We start from the raw sequence: 12,540 nt of genomic DNA, 5'->3' as shown, positions 1-12,540 counted from the left end.
AAGATCGCTTTCCTGGGTGGTGGTCTAGGGTTGGGTGGGGGCCACGGCGACGGCCAGGAGGTGGGCCAGGGACCCTGGTGAGGAAGATGGAGAGCCCCAGAGGCCTGGAGGACCGGAGGAACCTCGGCTTAATGGTTCTACTGTGAGGGTCAAGTTTGGACTGAGCTCATGAATTGCCAGTGAGTTCGTGGAACTTAGGGAGGGCAGACTTCTCAGCGAAACATAAACATTATCTACTTATATGTATTGCCCTTCAGTTTCCTTTTTCACTTAATATGTCTTGAAAGGTGTTCACCTCAAGACATGAAGAGACACTTTAGTCTTCTTTAAATTGCCACATCACACAAAATTACCAAAGTTTATGTCACTCCTTCCCAAGCTCATGGACTTTTGCTTTTTTTGAGTCAGGGTCCCACTCCATCACCCAGACTATAGTGCAGTGGCACGATCATGGCTCACCGCAGCCTTGACCTCCTGGGCTCAGGTGATCCTTCTACCTCAGCCTCCTGAGTAACTGGGACTACAGGTTCACCAACACTCCCAGCTAATTGGTTTTTTGTTTGTTTTTGTAGATACAGGTTTTGTTATGTTACCTATGCTGCTTTTGAACTCTTGGGCTCAAACGATTCTTTTGCCTTGGTTTTCTAAAGTGCTGGGATTACAGGCGTGAGCTGCAGCACTTTGCCTGATGGACTTTTTAGTTGGTTGTAATTTTCTGCTACTAGTAACAATCCTTTAGTAAACATCTTTGTCATTTCTTTTTGAATCTGTATTTCTCTAAGATTTTTTTATTCCTCGATCTCAGGCAAAGCTGCTGATTCCATAGATGAGTGACAGATTATGACCTAGAATGATTCAATGGGGACAGATTGGAGAGAGGGGGGTTGGATAAATTCCCTAGGAATGGCTTTGGTTGACAAAGCACACAGGACTTGGAGTCAACTTTACTAGTATCTTACTGAGAAATGGTAGGTGACGCCCCTCCCCTCCCTGGTCCTCATCTGTGAAGATAGTCATTTAGATAATAATGAGAGGAGTTGGAGAGGCGAAGTGTAAGGTTTCTTCATGTTGAAACTGCCTTATGTCACCAGCTCATGGTCTAAAAGTAGACAATAGAGTTAGCTAAATTAGTTGTACAGTTGTATTAGAGCCATAAATGTTGTTAATGGCTGCTTAAAAAGACATATTTGTCTTAATACTCAGTAAATGGGTCAAAACAAAATATGTATTATTTTAAACACTTACTATAAACAAAGGTGGAAGCATCTCCAAACAAGATCTTATTTTCATTCATTCAGCAAATAGTGAGGCCCTCTTCTGTGTTTGGCACAGTTCTAGGCACTGGGGATTCACGAGGAACAAAGCAAAAAAAATTTATGCTCTCAAGAAACTTATATTCCACTTGAGCATTTAAGACTGTGTGTGTATCTTGATAATTAAAAAAAAAAAATCTGTGCTTTTGTAAATGTAGAGGAACAGAAGTCATATTTTCAAAGCACCACCACAGAAAGTCACACATGATTTATCTTTGTATGATATTCAGTTAGTGAACAAATAAGATTCTGTGGCTTTGAATTGCAGATAAAAATTTCTGCGCGTCCCTTCTCTGGAATTGCTGTTGAGTAATATGTATAAAGAGTTATATATTCCTCAAAAAAGTATGTGTTTATAAAAGATTGCTTCTTTCAAGTTAGAATTGGTGACATTTTTCTAAAATGATGACACCATTCTAAAAGCTTCATAAAGATGTATTCATATTTTTTTCTATTTTACTCAAAATACTTGTTTTTTAAGAATTCTAGCAGCGGTTTTTCTTCTTTGAAAAACTTGCCCATGGCTGGTCTTTCTGCTATGAATCTTCTCTCTTTTCTGGATAATAAACTTTGTTTTAAAACTTTGCTAGCCGCTCTGAAATTCCTTTTAAAACGAGCCAAAGAATTCATGCTTTTTGTCCTACACCCCACCTGGCATCATCTGGTGCCCAATGTGCCGGGCCTGAAGGTCAGCATTTGCTGGCACCAGGTGGTCTGTAAATATGTGGCACCAGCTTTTATCTCTCTTCTCTCTCTCTCTCTCTCTCTTTTCAGCTTCTTTAAAAAACTTGCCCATGGCAGATCTTTCTACCATGAATCTTTCTTCTTTCTTCCTCTCTCTTTTCTCGCTAATGAACTTTGTTTTAAAATAAAAAAAAAAAAGAATTCTATCGTACACAGCAGCATTTCTAAAGTAAACATAGTAAAACAGAAATTTTCCTTGTTCTTCTCTTTCAAAAAATGCTCTTATGCTTAATGCAAAGACAGTACAAGTGACTCCAAATCTTCTTGCTATGGGAGACAATACTAGCAATTAAGAATCATGGCTCTGGAATTGACTTTGGTTTGACACTCACTTCCAGCACTTCCCAAATGTGTGACCAGAGCACAATAGTCTTGCAAAGCCTCAGTTTCCTCATCTCTAAAAGAGGGATAACAATAGTCTCTACCTTCTAGAGCTGTGTAAGGATTGAATAAAATGAGGTGACTTAATATCTAATGTGTAGTAAACACTCAACCAGTGATCACTTTAATTATCTGTGTGGCATGAGCTGGGTGGGGAAAGAGAGAGGAACTGGGTTCTTCTCATTTATTGTTTGGGTGGAAGAAAGAGTCTTGGGTTTTGAATCTAGAAAACTGGTTCTGTCACAAACCAGCTATATGATTCTGGGTAAACCAACTTTGTTTGAGTCTGTTCCCTCATTTATTAAACAAGATAAAAGCCAATATTAATTGAACACCCATGGGTCAGGCTTGTGTATTAAATAGCTTATTCCTTCATGGAGTACCAGTACATGGAGTAGCTGACACTCAGGGAGATTAAATACTTACCCAAGGGCACAAAGCAAGTACAAGGCAGGCCAGGACTCAGATCTGGGCAGCCTGGCTCCAAAGGCCAGGTTTGGGGCTAGGAAATGGAGCCATTTACATCTATGCTCAGCATCACAGACCTTAGACCCAGCACATTTGTGTCTCAGAGACCTTAGGGACACAGGCCTGCTCAGCCCCTCCTAATTTACAAATAGCAGACACTAGGCCTAAACAGGATAAGGAACTTATGTAGGGTCACTAATCAGTGGCCTGAATGAACCGAGAACCCAGGCCTCAGGAACCTTCCAGCCCAGAGTCTCAAAGGTCTGTCTCTGAGAATGTTTTCAAAAACAAAAAATTGCCCTTGTACTGTCAATTTGCCTGTGGGTAATGGTTCCCACCTTAGTTTGGCCACAGTCTTACTTTCCTTATATGTACTAGTGTCTTTGTCAGTTTGGGCTGCCATAACAAAATATCATAGACTGATATGATATGATATATGATATAGACTGAGTGTTTTATAAACAACAGAAATTTCTCTCAGTTTTGGGGGCTGAAGTTCTGAGATCTGGGTACCAACACGGTTGGTTTCTGTTGAGGGCCCTCTACCAGGTGGCAGACTACCAACTTTTTGTACCCTCATACAGCAGAAAGAGGGCGAGAGAGCTCCTAGGAGTCTCTCTCATAAGAGCATTAATCCCATTCATGAGGGTCCTACTCTCATTTACCTAATTACCTCTCAAAGGCCCCACCTCCTAATGCCATTATACTAGGGATTAGATTTCAATAAATAAATTTGGAGGACACAAAAATCCAGCCCATTGCAACCTGGACATTCAGGGAGCTTGGCCCCGGTCCCTGGTTTGTTGCCAGGCCTTCACTGGCTGCAGCCAACAGCTGATAGGAGGCCCCAGAGAGTCTGAATGTGTCTCCTGCTCACAAATACAAGACAGGAACACACTGGAGTACTCCTGCATGTTCCTCTAGAGAAAAGGGTGCTCTTTTCAGACCCTAAGCCTGGTGGAGTTTGTGCGAGCCAGTTCCTATGGCCTCTTGCTCTGTACTGAAGAAGGACAGGCATGAATAGAAACTGGTGCTCAGAGTGGAAGAAAGAGGTCCCAAGTTTGCTGGCATCTCCATCTACCAGTGTGCCTCTGAATATGGTACTTTAAAAAATGGGTGATATTTGAACCGGGCACTGTGGCTCACACCTGTAATCCCAGCACTTTGGGAGGCAGAGGCGAGAGGATTGCCTGAGCCTGTGGGTTCGAAACCAGCCTGGGCAACATGGTGATACCTCATCTCTACGATAAATAAAAAATTAACTGGGTGTGGAGGCACACACCTGTAGTTCTAGCTACTTGGAAGGCTGAGGCAGAAGGATCACCTGAGCCCAGCAGGTTTAGGCTGCGGTGGCTGTGAGCCTGGGGGATAGAGACTCTGACTCACAAAAAAAAAAAAAGGATGATATTTGTTTAAAAAGAGGTGGCTGTGGAAACCTCTTGTGCTCTGCATTTTTCCACTAGGACTCTCTTGATCTTGACTCTGTTTCAATTCCTCAGGAGAACTGGAATATCTCTGCAGTGGTTCTCTGTGATCAGAGGATCTCTTATTTTTAACAGATCCATGTGGTAAAAATGATTTTAATAATAATACCAAGATGTTATGTACCTTTTTTTTTTTCTGAGTCAAGGTCTCACTCAGTCATTCAGGCTGCAGTACAGTGGTGCAATCACGGTTCACCACAGCCTCGAACTCCTGAGTATTCAAAGCAATCCTGCCTCAGCCTCCTGAGTAGCTGGGACTACAGGTGTGGGCCACCATGCCTGGCTAATTAAAAATTTTTTTTTGTGGAGATGAGGTCTTGCTATGTTGCCCAGATTGGTCCCAAACTCTTGGGCTCCTCCTCCTGCCTCAACCTTCCAAAGTGCTGGGATTACAGGTGTGAGCCATGGGCCTGTTATGTGCCTTTTTTCACCTCATTCTCTCTGGAATTTTCCAGAGGCTTTGTGGTGTGTGATTTTGCAACAGACTGAATGCAGAGATGAGAATCCAGCCGTCTACTATTAAACCAGATATGACAGAGATTTGGAAAACTGTAAGAAGTATTCACTCTTATGGAAAATTTTCATCTAAGTGTTATTTATGTTAAGCATGTTTTCCATGAAAGAGTGCCTACACTTAGATTCTGTGTTTAGGGGTAAAAGGAACTGGTCCACACTACAAGGAAATCAGTATATTCATCCATCAATCTGCCAGGTGGTCTGGCTTCCAGCTAAGGTTCCCCTCTCTCCTCAGGCAAGTTGTCTCTCTGCTCCACAGGGCACCGGACTGTTCCCAAGGGCCCTCTGGTTTCAGGTTATTATGAAGCTTTAAGGTGTCTTCTCCCATCAGACCTGGGAGTTCCCTACAGGTGAAGGCTCCCTTCCCTTCCCCAGTATGATGTCTTCTGAACATTAGTGAAGTGGGGACCATGTCTACCAAACAGCACTGTAGGGAGATCTGGCTAAGATAGTAAATGTGAAGGCACGTTGAAAACTGAACAGCACTAGATACATGTAAATTTTAACAAAGGGCTAAAAAACTAAGCATAGATATGGACACAGCATACAAAAGGCAAGACAATCAACATCTCAAATGAAGTCACTTGTAAAAGTATTCTGGGACTTTATTAATTTATACTTCTTGAAAAAAAGAACCATATGCCTGTGAATACAAACATCTTAATGGACCAGAAGCAATCCAGGTCTATGGCATGAGCTCAGGAATTTATAATAACTCCTTATTTAAAACACATTTGATTTTTCCCTAATTATCAAAATAACATGTGGTCATTGTAGAAAAGTTGAGAAACATGGAAAAGCATAAAAAGGACAATAAAAATCACCCATAATTCTACCACCCAGAGATAACTGTTAATGTTTTTGGTATATGTCTCCTCTGCTTTTACAAAAGAAATTCCTGCATATGTTTTACATGATTGATTTCATGCTCAATATGCAGTTTGTGTCCTGCTTTTTTCACTTAACACGCATAGGGAACATTTTCCCACACTACAAATTCTTTGTAAATATGAGAGTAATGGCCACTTTCCGGTTCAGCCTCAAGCCTGAGGACTGAGTGGTCACAGCAAGCATACTGCTACCTGGGTGGAAAAAGTAAAGAAGATGCAGAGAAAGCACAAGGGAAGAGATGCGAGTCCACAATGCCAGTAACTCAGGGGATGAGCACCTCCCGGGAAGGGAGTTCCAGCCCTGAGAAGGTTTCTTCTAAAAGTAGGGATTGTTCCGCTTTGCCAGGGACAGGCTGGCAGATTCCATGCATCTGACATCAGACCAAGTCAACATCAATGTCAGGAGGCCCTGACATGAAGGTCAGCCAGGATACAAAGTGTTTCTAAACTGATCATGACAGTCAGTAGAAAACACAATCCTATTTGCTCAATGGCCAGTTACACACACCTTTCCAGGTGCACAGGTTAGCCGGAGTCAGGATCCCCTGGTAAGAAACTACTCTGAGTGGCTTTAAGTTTTTAGTCCTGTGACTGAATGGGGGTGTCAAAAAACAAAAATAAATGATAAAAAAAAGAAAAAGAAAAAAAGAAATCACCCCTGAATGGTTGGTAAAGATAGCACTTTAAAATCACCTGGGGCCTTCATGTCACCAGCAGTCCCAGCCTTTGCTGGGCTGTTCATGTTGGTGTGGAATTGGCTAAAAGAAAGGAGAGAGAGGAGAAGGGCGGGGGGTGCCCCAAGTGTAGTTTTATGAGAACCGGATTTTCAAGTTCAAAGTGCTGCTAGCTTTTTTCCTCTGGAGAGCGCTCATTACATCATGGGGTAAGCGATGACGAAATAGCTCAGCTCTGAATCGATCAACCTTCTGTACTTCCTGTAAATTTCCCGCAGGGTCCTGTCCTCTTCATTTGTCTCATATCTGTTTGTATAAATTCTCACCTGAGCCAACAGAGAAACATACCCAAATGACCTAAATGTACAATTGTTGGCAGAATTAGGAAAAGCCCAAACCCAAGGTAAAGAAGACAGCTCTACATTCCCTTCTGTGAAACTGCTAATTTCCAATGAGTGTCCCCTACTGCCTCATCTCCGAACTTCATCCCAGAGCAGAGCACCATTCTGCTCTGTTCCTGTTGAACTGGCCTGGGGCTCTTACCTTGAGTGTGCGCAGGGCACACTGCCCCTCTTCCTGACTCTTCAGGATCCGTTCCACAAATTTAACATCAAGGAAAGCCCAGATTTTGAAGTAAAACAACTTCCTGCAGGATAAGATGAGGAGGTGCAGTTCCTCGTCAAGCGACTCTTGGTTGTTGTTGAATTCAAAAGTTAATTTCTGGAAAAGCACCGAAGCGGAGGATGTGTGTTGGTGGAGATGATGCGTCATTCCATAACATTTCCATGACCTGGCTTTGGGGGCTTTTTAGATAAGGGACACTGAACAGAGGAAGAGATTTGAGAATGATGATGATCTCAACCAAGTTTGCAAAACTTGGAATTTGGAAGCAGGATTCTTGGAGTCCAGGGACAAGATCCTTGTCCCAGCCCTGCAGTGGGCCAGCTGGGTGACTGAGGGCTCGCCACCAAACCTCAAGTTCTTCTGTAGCATGGAAAGGTCATGATGATGTCTGCCCTGCCCACCTCAAGGTTATGTGGGTATCAAATGAGGTATTAGCACCTTCTAGTTCATCCATGTTTGTAGTGGTATATATATACCCATTAATATTAGTCATTATAACTGCTGTGAGATTATTAGGAGAGACAAAATGATCCTGATCTTAAGTGTAGGAAACCTGACAGATTAGAGAACAGCCCAGAACCCCTGAACTCTTTGGTTGCCTAAGTCAAATTTGGCTTTTCATTTGGTTTGGTCCTCCCCATTCTATCTTCCCAATTACCAGGCACTGCTGTAACCAGACAGGTCCCTTGTGAGAGCTGACCACAGGAGTCACAGGGTCTCCTGCATGCTGCTGTGATCTGGTAGAAAGGTAGGAAGGAGTTTGCCCAACTGCTATTTACCTCAAGGCACCTTCTGTTTCAGGTTTCATGGCTCTGAGCTGGGGATTTAGAGGCTTTCTTTGGTTGACAGCCAACCAGAAAATTCCTTGTATCTGTACCACATGGGGGAAATGGGCAGCAGCTTCTGTTGTCTACTGTGATCTTAGGGGGAGGGGAGGAGGCTTAGATTGGTAACGTTTCCTAGAACCTCAATTTGAGGTTGAGTGAGTACGTGGGAGCCCAGCCAGGAACAGGCAGCAATGGGCATTCCCCTGGGGAAGCCAGTCTCCTGAGCAGCAGTTGGTCCTTCCAAGTCTTACTTACCTGCAGGGTGTGCCGAAAGGTGGGCAGGAGATCCATGAGAGTGGGCCGCATGGACCAGTCGGGGTCACTGAAATAACAGCTTCTCAAACTGATGCTTCTGACTGGGATCTCCTGCAAGAGGATCCGGGCCAAGCGCTCATACTTCATGACTCGCTCAAAGAAGAAGTTCACCTTCAGGTTGGAAGCCTGACTGGCTAACTTGGCCCAGGACATGCCCCAGACAACCTGTCCGTGGGGGTCATGGATGTGGCATTTGATGTTTATGGTCCTGAGAGTACTGCCACTGTTCTCACACAAGGTCTCCAGCAGCTCGTCAGAGATACAGTTGTAGTTGAGGGTCAGCAATGCCAGATTGTGGAACGTGGCCATGGTGTTGTTGAACTGAGGGCTGCTGTAGATGGCAAGGTGATGGCTGAAGTAATCCTCAATGTTGAGCTCTGAAATCATGTTCTTGTTCCTCAGGTAGCTCAGGGAGTTGAGAACATGGCAGCCTTGCTCCAAGGTCATCCTGGCCCCTTTGAGGTTGAGGTGATCTAGGTACTTGCCCATTTTCTTTAAGAAGAAACTAAAGCTCTTGATGAATGAGCTCCTGATGCTGTTCCTCCATACCAGGCGGTCCAGCTCCAGGTGCTGGATGGAAAGATATTTCAGACGGTTGTTGCTCTTGCCCAGACATGAGAGAAGGCCTCGCATGGTGACCTGGAACTTCTTGGTCAAGACCGTGTTGTAAGGGTTCAGGAATTTGATCTCCAGATGTTCCAGATAACGACCAAATTTTTTAACGTACCAAAGAGCCGACTGGAATTCAGAAGCATGTACCCTGGAAGGTCTCCCGGTGAAGGTTATGGTCCTGTACCGCCAGAGGACAGCTGAATACATCATCTGGTTCCATTTTCTGCAGACAAGGGCCGCCCTGGACCTGTCCTTGTCTCCCAACCACCAGAAAACACGGTGCAGGCACACATCGGGCAGACTGGCCCAGCAGCTCTGGTCTTGGGGCTGAATTGGTTCGCTTTCTTCATCCATCAAGAACTGCGATGTACAGTGTGACCGTGTGGTAGGCAGGGCTTCCAAAAATGAAGAAAGAAAAGCAATCACTTGTTTTCTGTGGGGAGTAAAAAGAAAGAGCTGTTACCTGACAAATAAAAATTAAACTCAAATGTACGTGCTTCCCCTGTGTTCCCATATGTATGAGGCACTGTGCTAGGTGGAGGAGGTTCAATGATAAGTTAATGATACAGTCCACACCAAGTAGGATGTCACAGTCTCTGGACACAGACCAATACCGAATTACAACATGGTGAGAGAAGTGGAAAGCTTCTGGTGTACTCATGGTATAGGGTAGCCCATATGGAGGGTGATTCCTTCCGCCTGGGTAAGGAGGAAATAGAAAAAGCTGCTTAGAGGAGGTGATGTCTGAGCTGGGTTTTGAAGGGTAGGGTAGAATTTGGAAGGCAGACAAGGTTGGCCTAGTAATGGTGGTAAAGGAACTGACTCATTCTATGCAGAGAAACAATATGTGCACAGCCACAGAATTGTGAATGTGTATGATGTGTTCACATTCAGGGAACTAAAATTGTTTGGTTACCAGAGTATGAATTTTACTTGGGCAGGGAGTGAAGGAACTGGATCCTGGGAGGTGTTGGGTCATGGGTGATGTGTGATAAAGTCTGAGCGATGTGATAAAGACTATGTCCTAGAGGCCAGGGAGTCCCATTGCCTTGTCTCCCCAAGATCTAGGAATTCTGACATGGCCTGCCCTCTTTGCTGGAGGAGAGTCACTGTGTGAACTGAGCTACATTGCTGATGGCTGCATTTACATCCAAGAGGTAGAGCAGCAGAACCAGGGCAGAAATCCTCAGCTGAGGTCGTGGAAAGCCATGAAGCCTGAAGGGAAGTCTTGAGGTATAGAAAGGACACTCTCATAAATAGAGGAAGGATAGTAAGGAGCAGAGTCCAGGCATCATGGTGGGAATGGAGATTGATTTGTGAGTATCTCAGAGGACATGATTTGGTAACTGGTGAAGGCAGAAGCGGGAAGGTCTAACTCAGCTGTTGGACTATAGGTGAGACCACCAGCCCCCTAGGGAGTCCCAGGGGAGGGCTTAGCTAGGGCCTACCTGATACATGAAGCCATGGGTCAGAATTTTTATAGCCTTCTACTGAAATTTTCACAACTTTTCGCTTTCAAAGTTTCCTGTGCCTGAAAACTCTTGTTTTCTTTGCCTCTCCCATTCACCTCCCTCCATCCTTCAGTGTTCAAACCCTACCCCTCCATAAAACTGGCTCATACCTACAAGCCCAGCAATTTGGGAGACTGAGGTGATAGGATTCCCTGAACCCATGGGTTTGAGACCAGCCTGAGCAACTTGGCGAGACCTCATCTCTACAATGTATCAAAAAATTAGCATGCTCCTGTAGTTCCAGCTACTTAAAAGTTTGAGGCTGAAGGATCGCCTGAGTCCAGCAGGTTGAGGCTGCGGTGGCGGGGAGCATGCCACTGCACTCCAGCCTGGGTGACAGAGTGAGACTCTGACTCAAAACAAAACAAAACAAGACAAAAAACAAAAAACTTTTATTGGCTACTTTACCCAGGAAGCCTGAGTATTGATCGTAGATCATAAACTTGCAGAACTAGACAGAGCCCTGAGAATTGATTTCTTTTCAGACAGACACTGAGGTCCAGAGAAGTGAAGGGACTCACAAAGCAAATTAGTAACAGGGTCCATATTTGACTCTTTCTCCTGTACTTTTTCCCTACCCTCACTTCTTAGGCCTCAGGTGCAAAGGGGCAAATTAATCATATTTCTCAATTGAGGACAGACATTATTTTTGTGTGCAAACCCCCTCTGGTTTTATTTATTCATTTATTCCTTTTAATCCTCTGTCCCATTCCATTGGCCCCACCACAAGCAACCTCTCCAGTGTGTTGGATGTACATCCTGTTTGCATGTCTACTTGCCAAGTGTGTATTTAATGTTCGTAATATTCATTCATGTGACTCTGTGTACGTTTCATTCATGGTATCTGTCAGCTGAACAGATCCCATAGAGGGTATCACACCTGTCTCCCACCCTTTCTGTTCTGTGATGGACCCCAGCCTCCTCTAGCTCTCACCCACACTACAGTGGCAATAAGTATCCTCGGGTGAGCCGATGTGGGCCTTCCTAGGGACCCTTTCCAGGCCTCTGTCCTCACTACCCCATCCCTATCCCTCACTGCCGACTCCAAAATTTGGCACCTGTCTCCAGTAGGCCACCTTATCTCCAGATCTGGACAGACTTTCACAAGTTTTTGGGCTGCGGCCCCCCCCCCAATCCCCCAAGGACATCCTTAGCTTTCCTTCCCTGGATGGCAGCTGTATGATTTGGTGGACCAAGCCTGCCCCCACCCATCGCACAGGACCCCAGTCACTTCCATATTCAGCCTGCTCCCCCCTTCTACCCCCTCTTGCCAGTGTTCATCTCTTTGTATAATCTGCATCCTTACCTTTCTTTCCCAAGGGACCCACACACTCCTTGAGGCTAGGGACATCTCATTCTGCTTTTGAGAAGGTACTTAAACAATTAACAAATGAAAAACTAGGGTTGTCTTTTAGATCACTTGCCAACTGCCCAAGGCTAGGGGTTTCCACTGCCCTTGGCATCGGGCAAAGCTCCTAAAAGTTAAACCAACTTCAAAAGCTTCACAAACTCCTTGCCCCAGCAAAGTCATATAGGTCAGAAGACTCACCAGACGGGGAGGCTGGAAGGGTGAGTTTGGAAGAATATGTTTGGTGGGCCAGCAAAGTTGTTGCAAGGAACCTCCAAAGCATACATAATTACTGGGCACCTCCCTCCGCCCCCCAGTTCTTATTCAGAGGCGGTGTAGCTAGTGGGTTGGGGCCTAGCTGCTGTTGGGTAACCTTCGGCAAGTTTATTTCTTTGTGTTGCAGTACTCACGTCTGTAAACGGTAGTAATGGTACTCGTCCCCCCGTGTTGGGAGGATTAAATGTGCTGCTATATGGAAAACACCAGAGCAGGCCCTGGAAGTGTTGGCAGCTTTGGAAGTGTTGGCTGCCATTAGTGAGCTGGTGCCAAGATCAGGAAGATATGAATACACCCCATTTCACAAAAGGGGAAACGAAGGTATTGGAAGGTCAATAAATTTTCCGAGGGAGAACATGGAGTAAGAGGGAGATGGGATGCGAACCCAGGCTTGGTCCACCGACTCATACAGCTGCCAACCAGGGAAGGAAACCTAAGGATGTCCTACTCCCGTGGGGACGGGGGGCGGGGTGGGGTGGTGGCCCGGAAACTCCCGAGGCCATAGACACTCCCAAGGGGAGGCAGGTGAGGAGGGCAGCCCGCCTCCCCCGCGCGGG

The 12,540-nt window shown here is 45.1% G+C and overlaps 1 protein-coding gene across 1 annotated transcript; it reads right to left on the bottom strand.

Moving 5' to 3' along the window:
• Nucleotides 1–6,461: 6,461 nt before the first annotated feature.
• On the bottom strand, nt 6,462–9,278 carry FBXO39 (F-box protein 39). Its single transcript, XM_008069083.1, has 3 exons — nt 8,177–9,278; nt 7,014–7,190; nt 6,462–6,796 (listed from the first exon to the last, which is right to left on the bottom strand). The coding sequence occupies exons 1-3, from the start codon at nt 9,200–9,202 to the stop codon at nt 6,668–6,670; spliced, it is 1,332 nt and encodes a 443-aa protein (XP_008067274.1). The 5' UTR covers nt 9,203–9,278; the 3' UTR covers nt 6,462–6,667.
• Between the last annotated feature and the right edge of the window lie 3,262 nt (nt 9,279–12,540).

This window comes from Carlito syrichta, unplaced genomic scaffold, assembly GCF_000164805.1.
Source record: "Carlito syrichta isolate Samal-C Ts95f unplaced genomic scaffold, Tarsius_syrichta-2.0.1 Scaffold311807, whole genome shotgun sequence".
Lineage (NCBI taxonomy): Eukaryota > Metazoa > Chordata > Mammalia > Primates > Tarsiidae > Carlito > Carlito syrichta.
Note: the sequence above shows the minus strand (reverse complement) of the source record. Positions and strands in the feature narration are given on the sequence as shown.

Coding starts and splice junctions, on each gene's coding strand:
- FBXO39 (XM_008069083.1), bottom strand. CDS start 9,202: ATGGATGAAGAAAGCGAACCAATTCAGCCCCAAGACCAGAGCTGCTGG. Junction 7,191..8,176: donor CCTTTCGGCACACCCTGCAG/GTAAGTAAGACT, acceptor GTGCTTTTCCAG/AAATTAACTTTTGAATTCAA. Junction 6,797..7,013: donor GTGCCCTGCGCACACTCAAG/GTAAGAGCCCCA, acceptor CTGTTGGCTCAG/GTGAGAATTTATACAAACAG.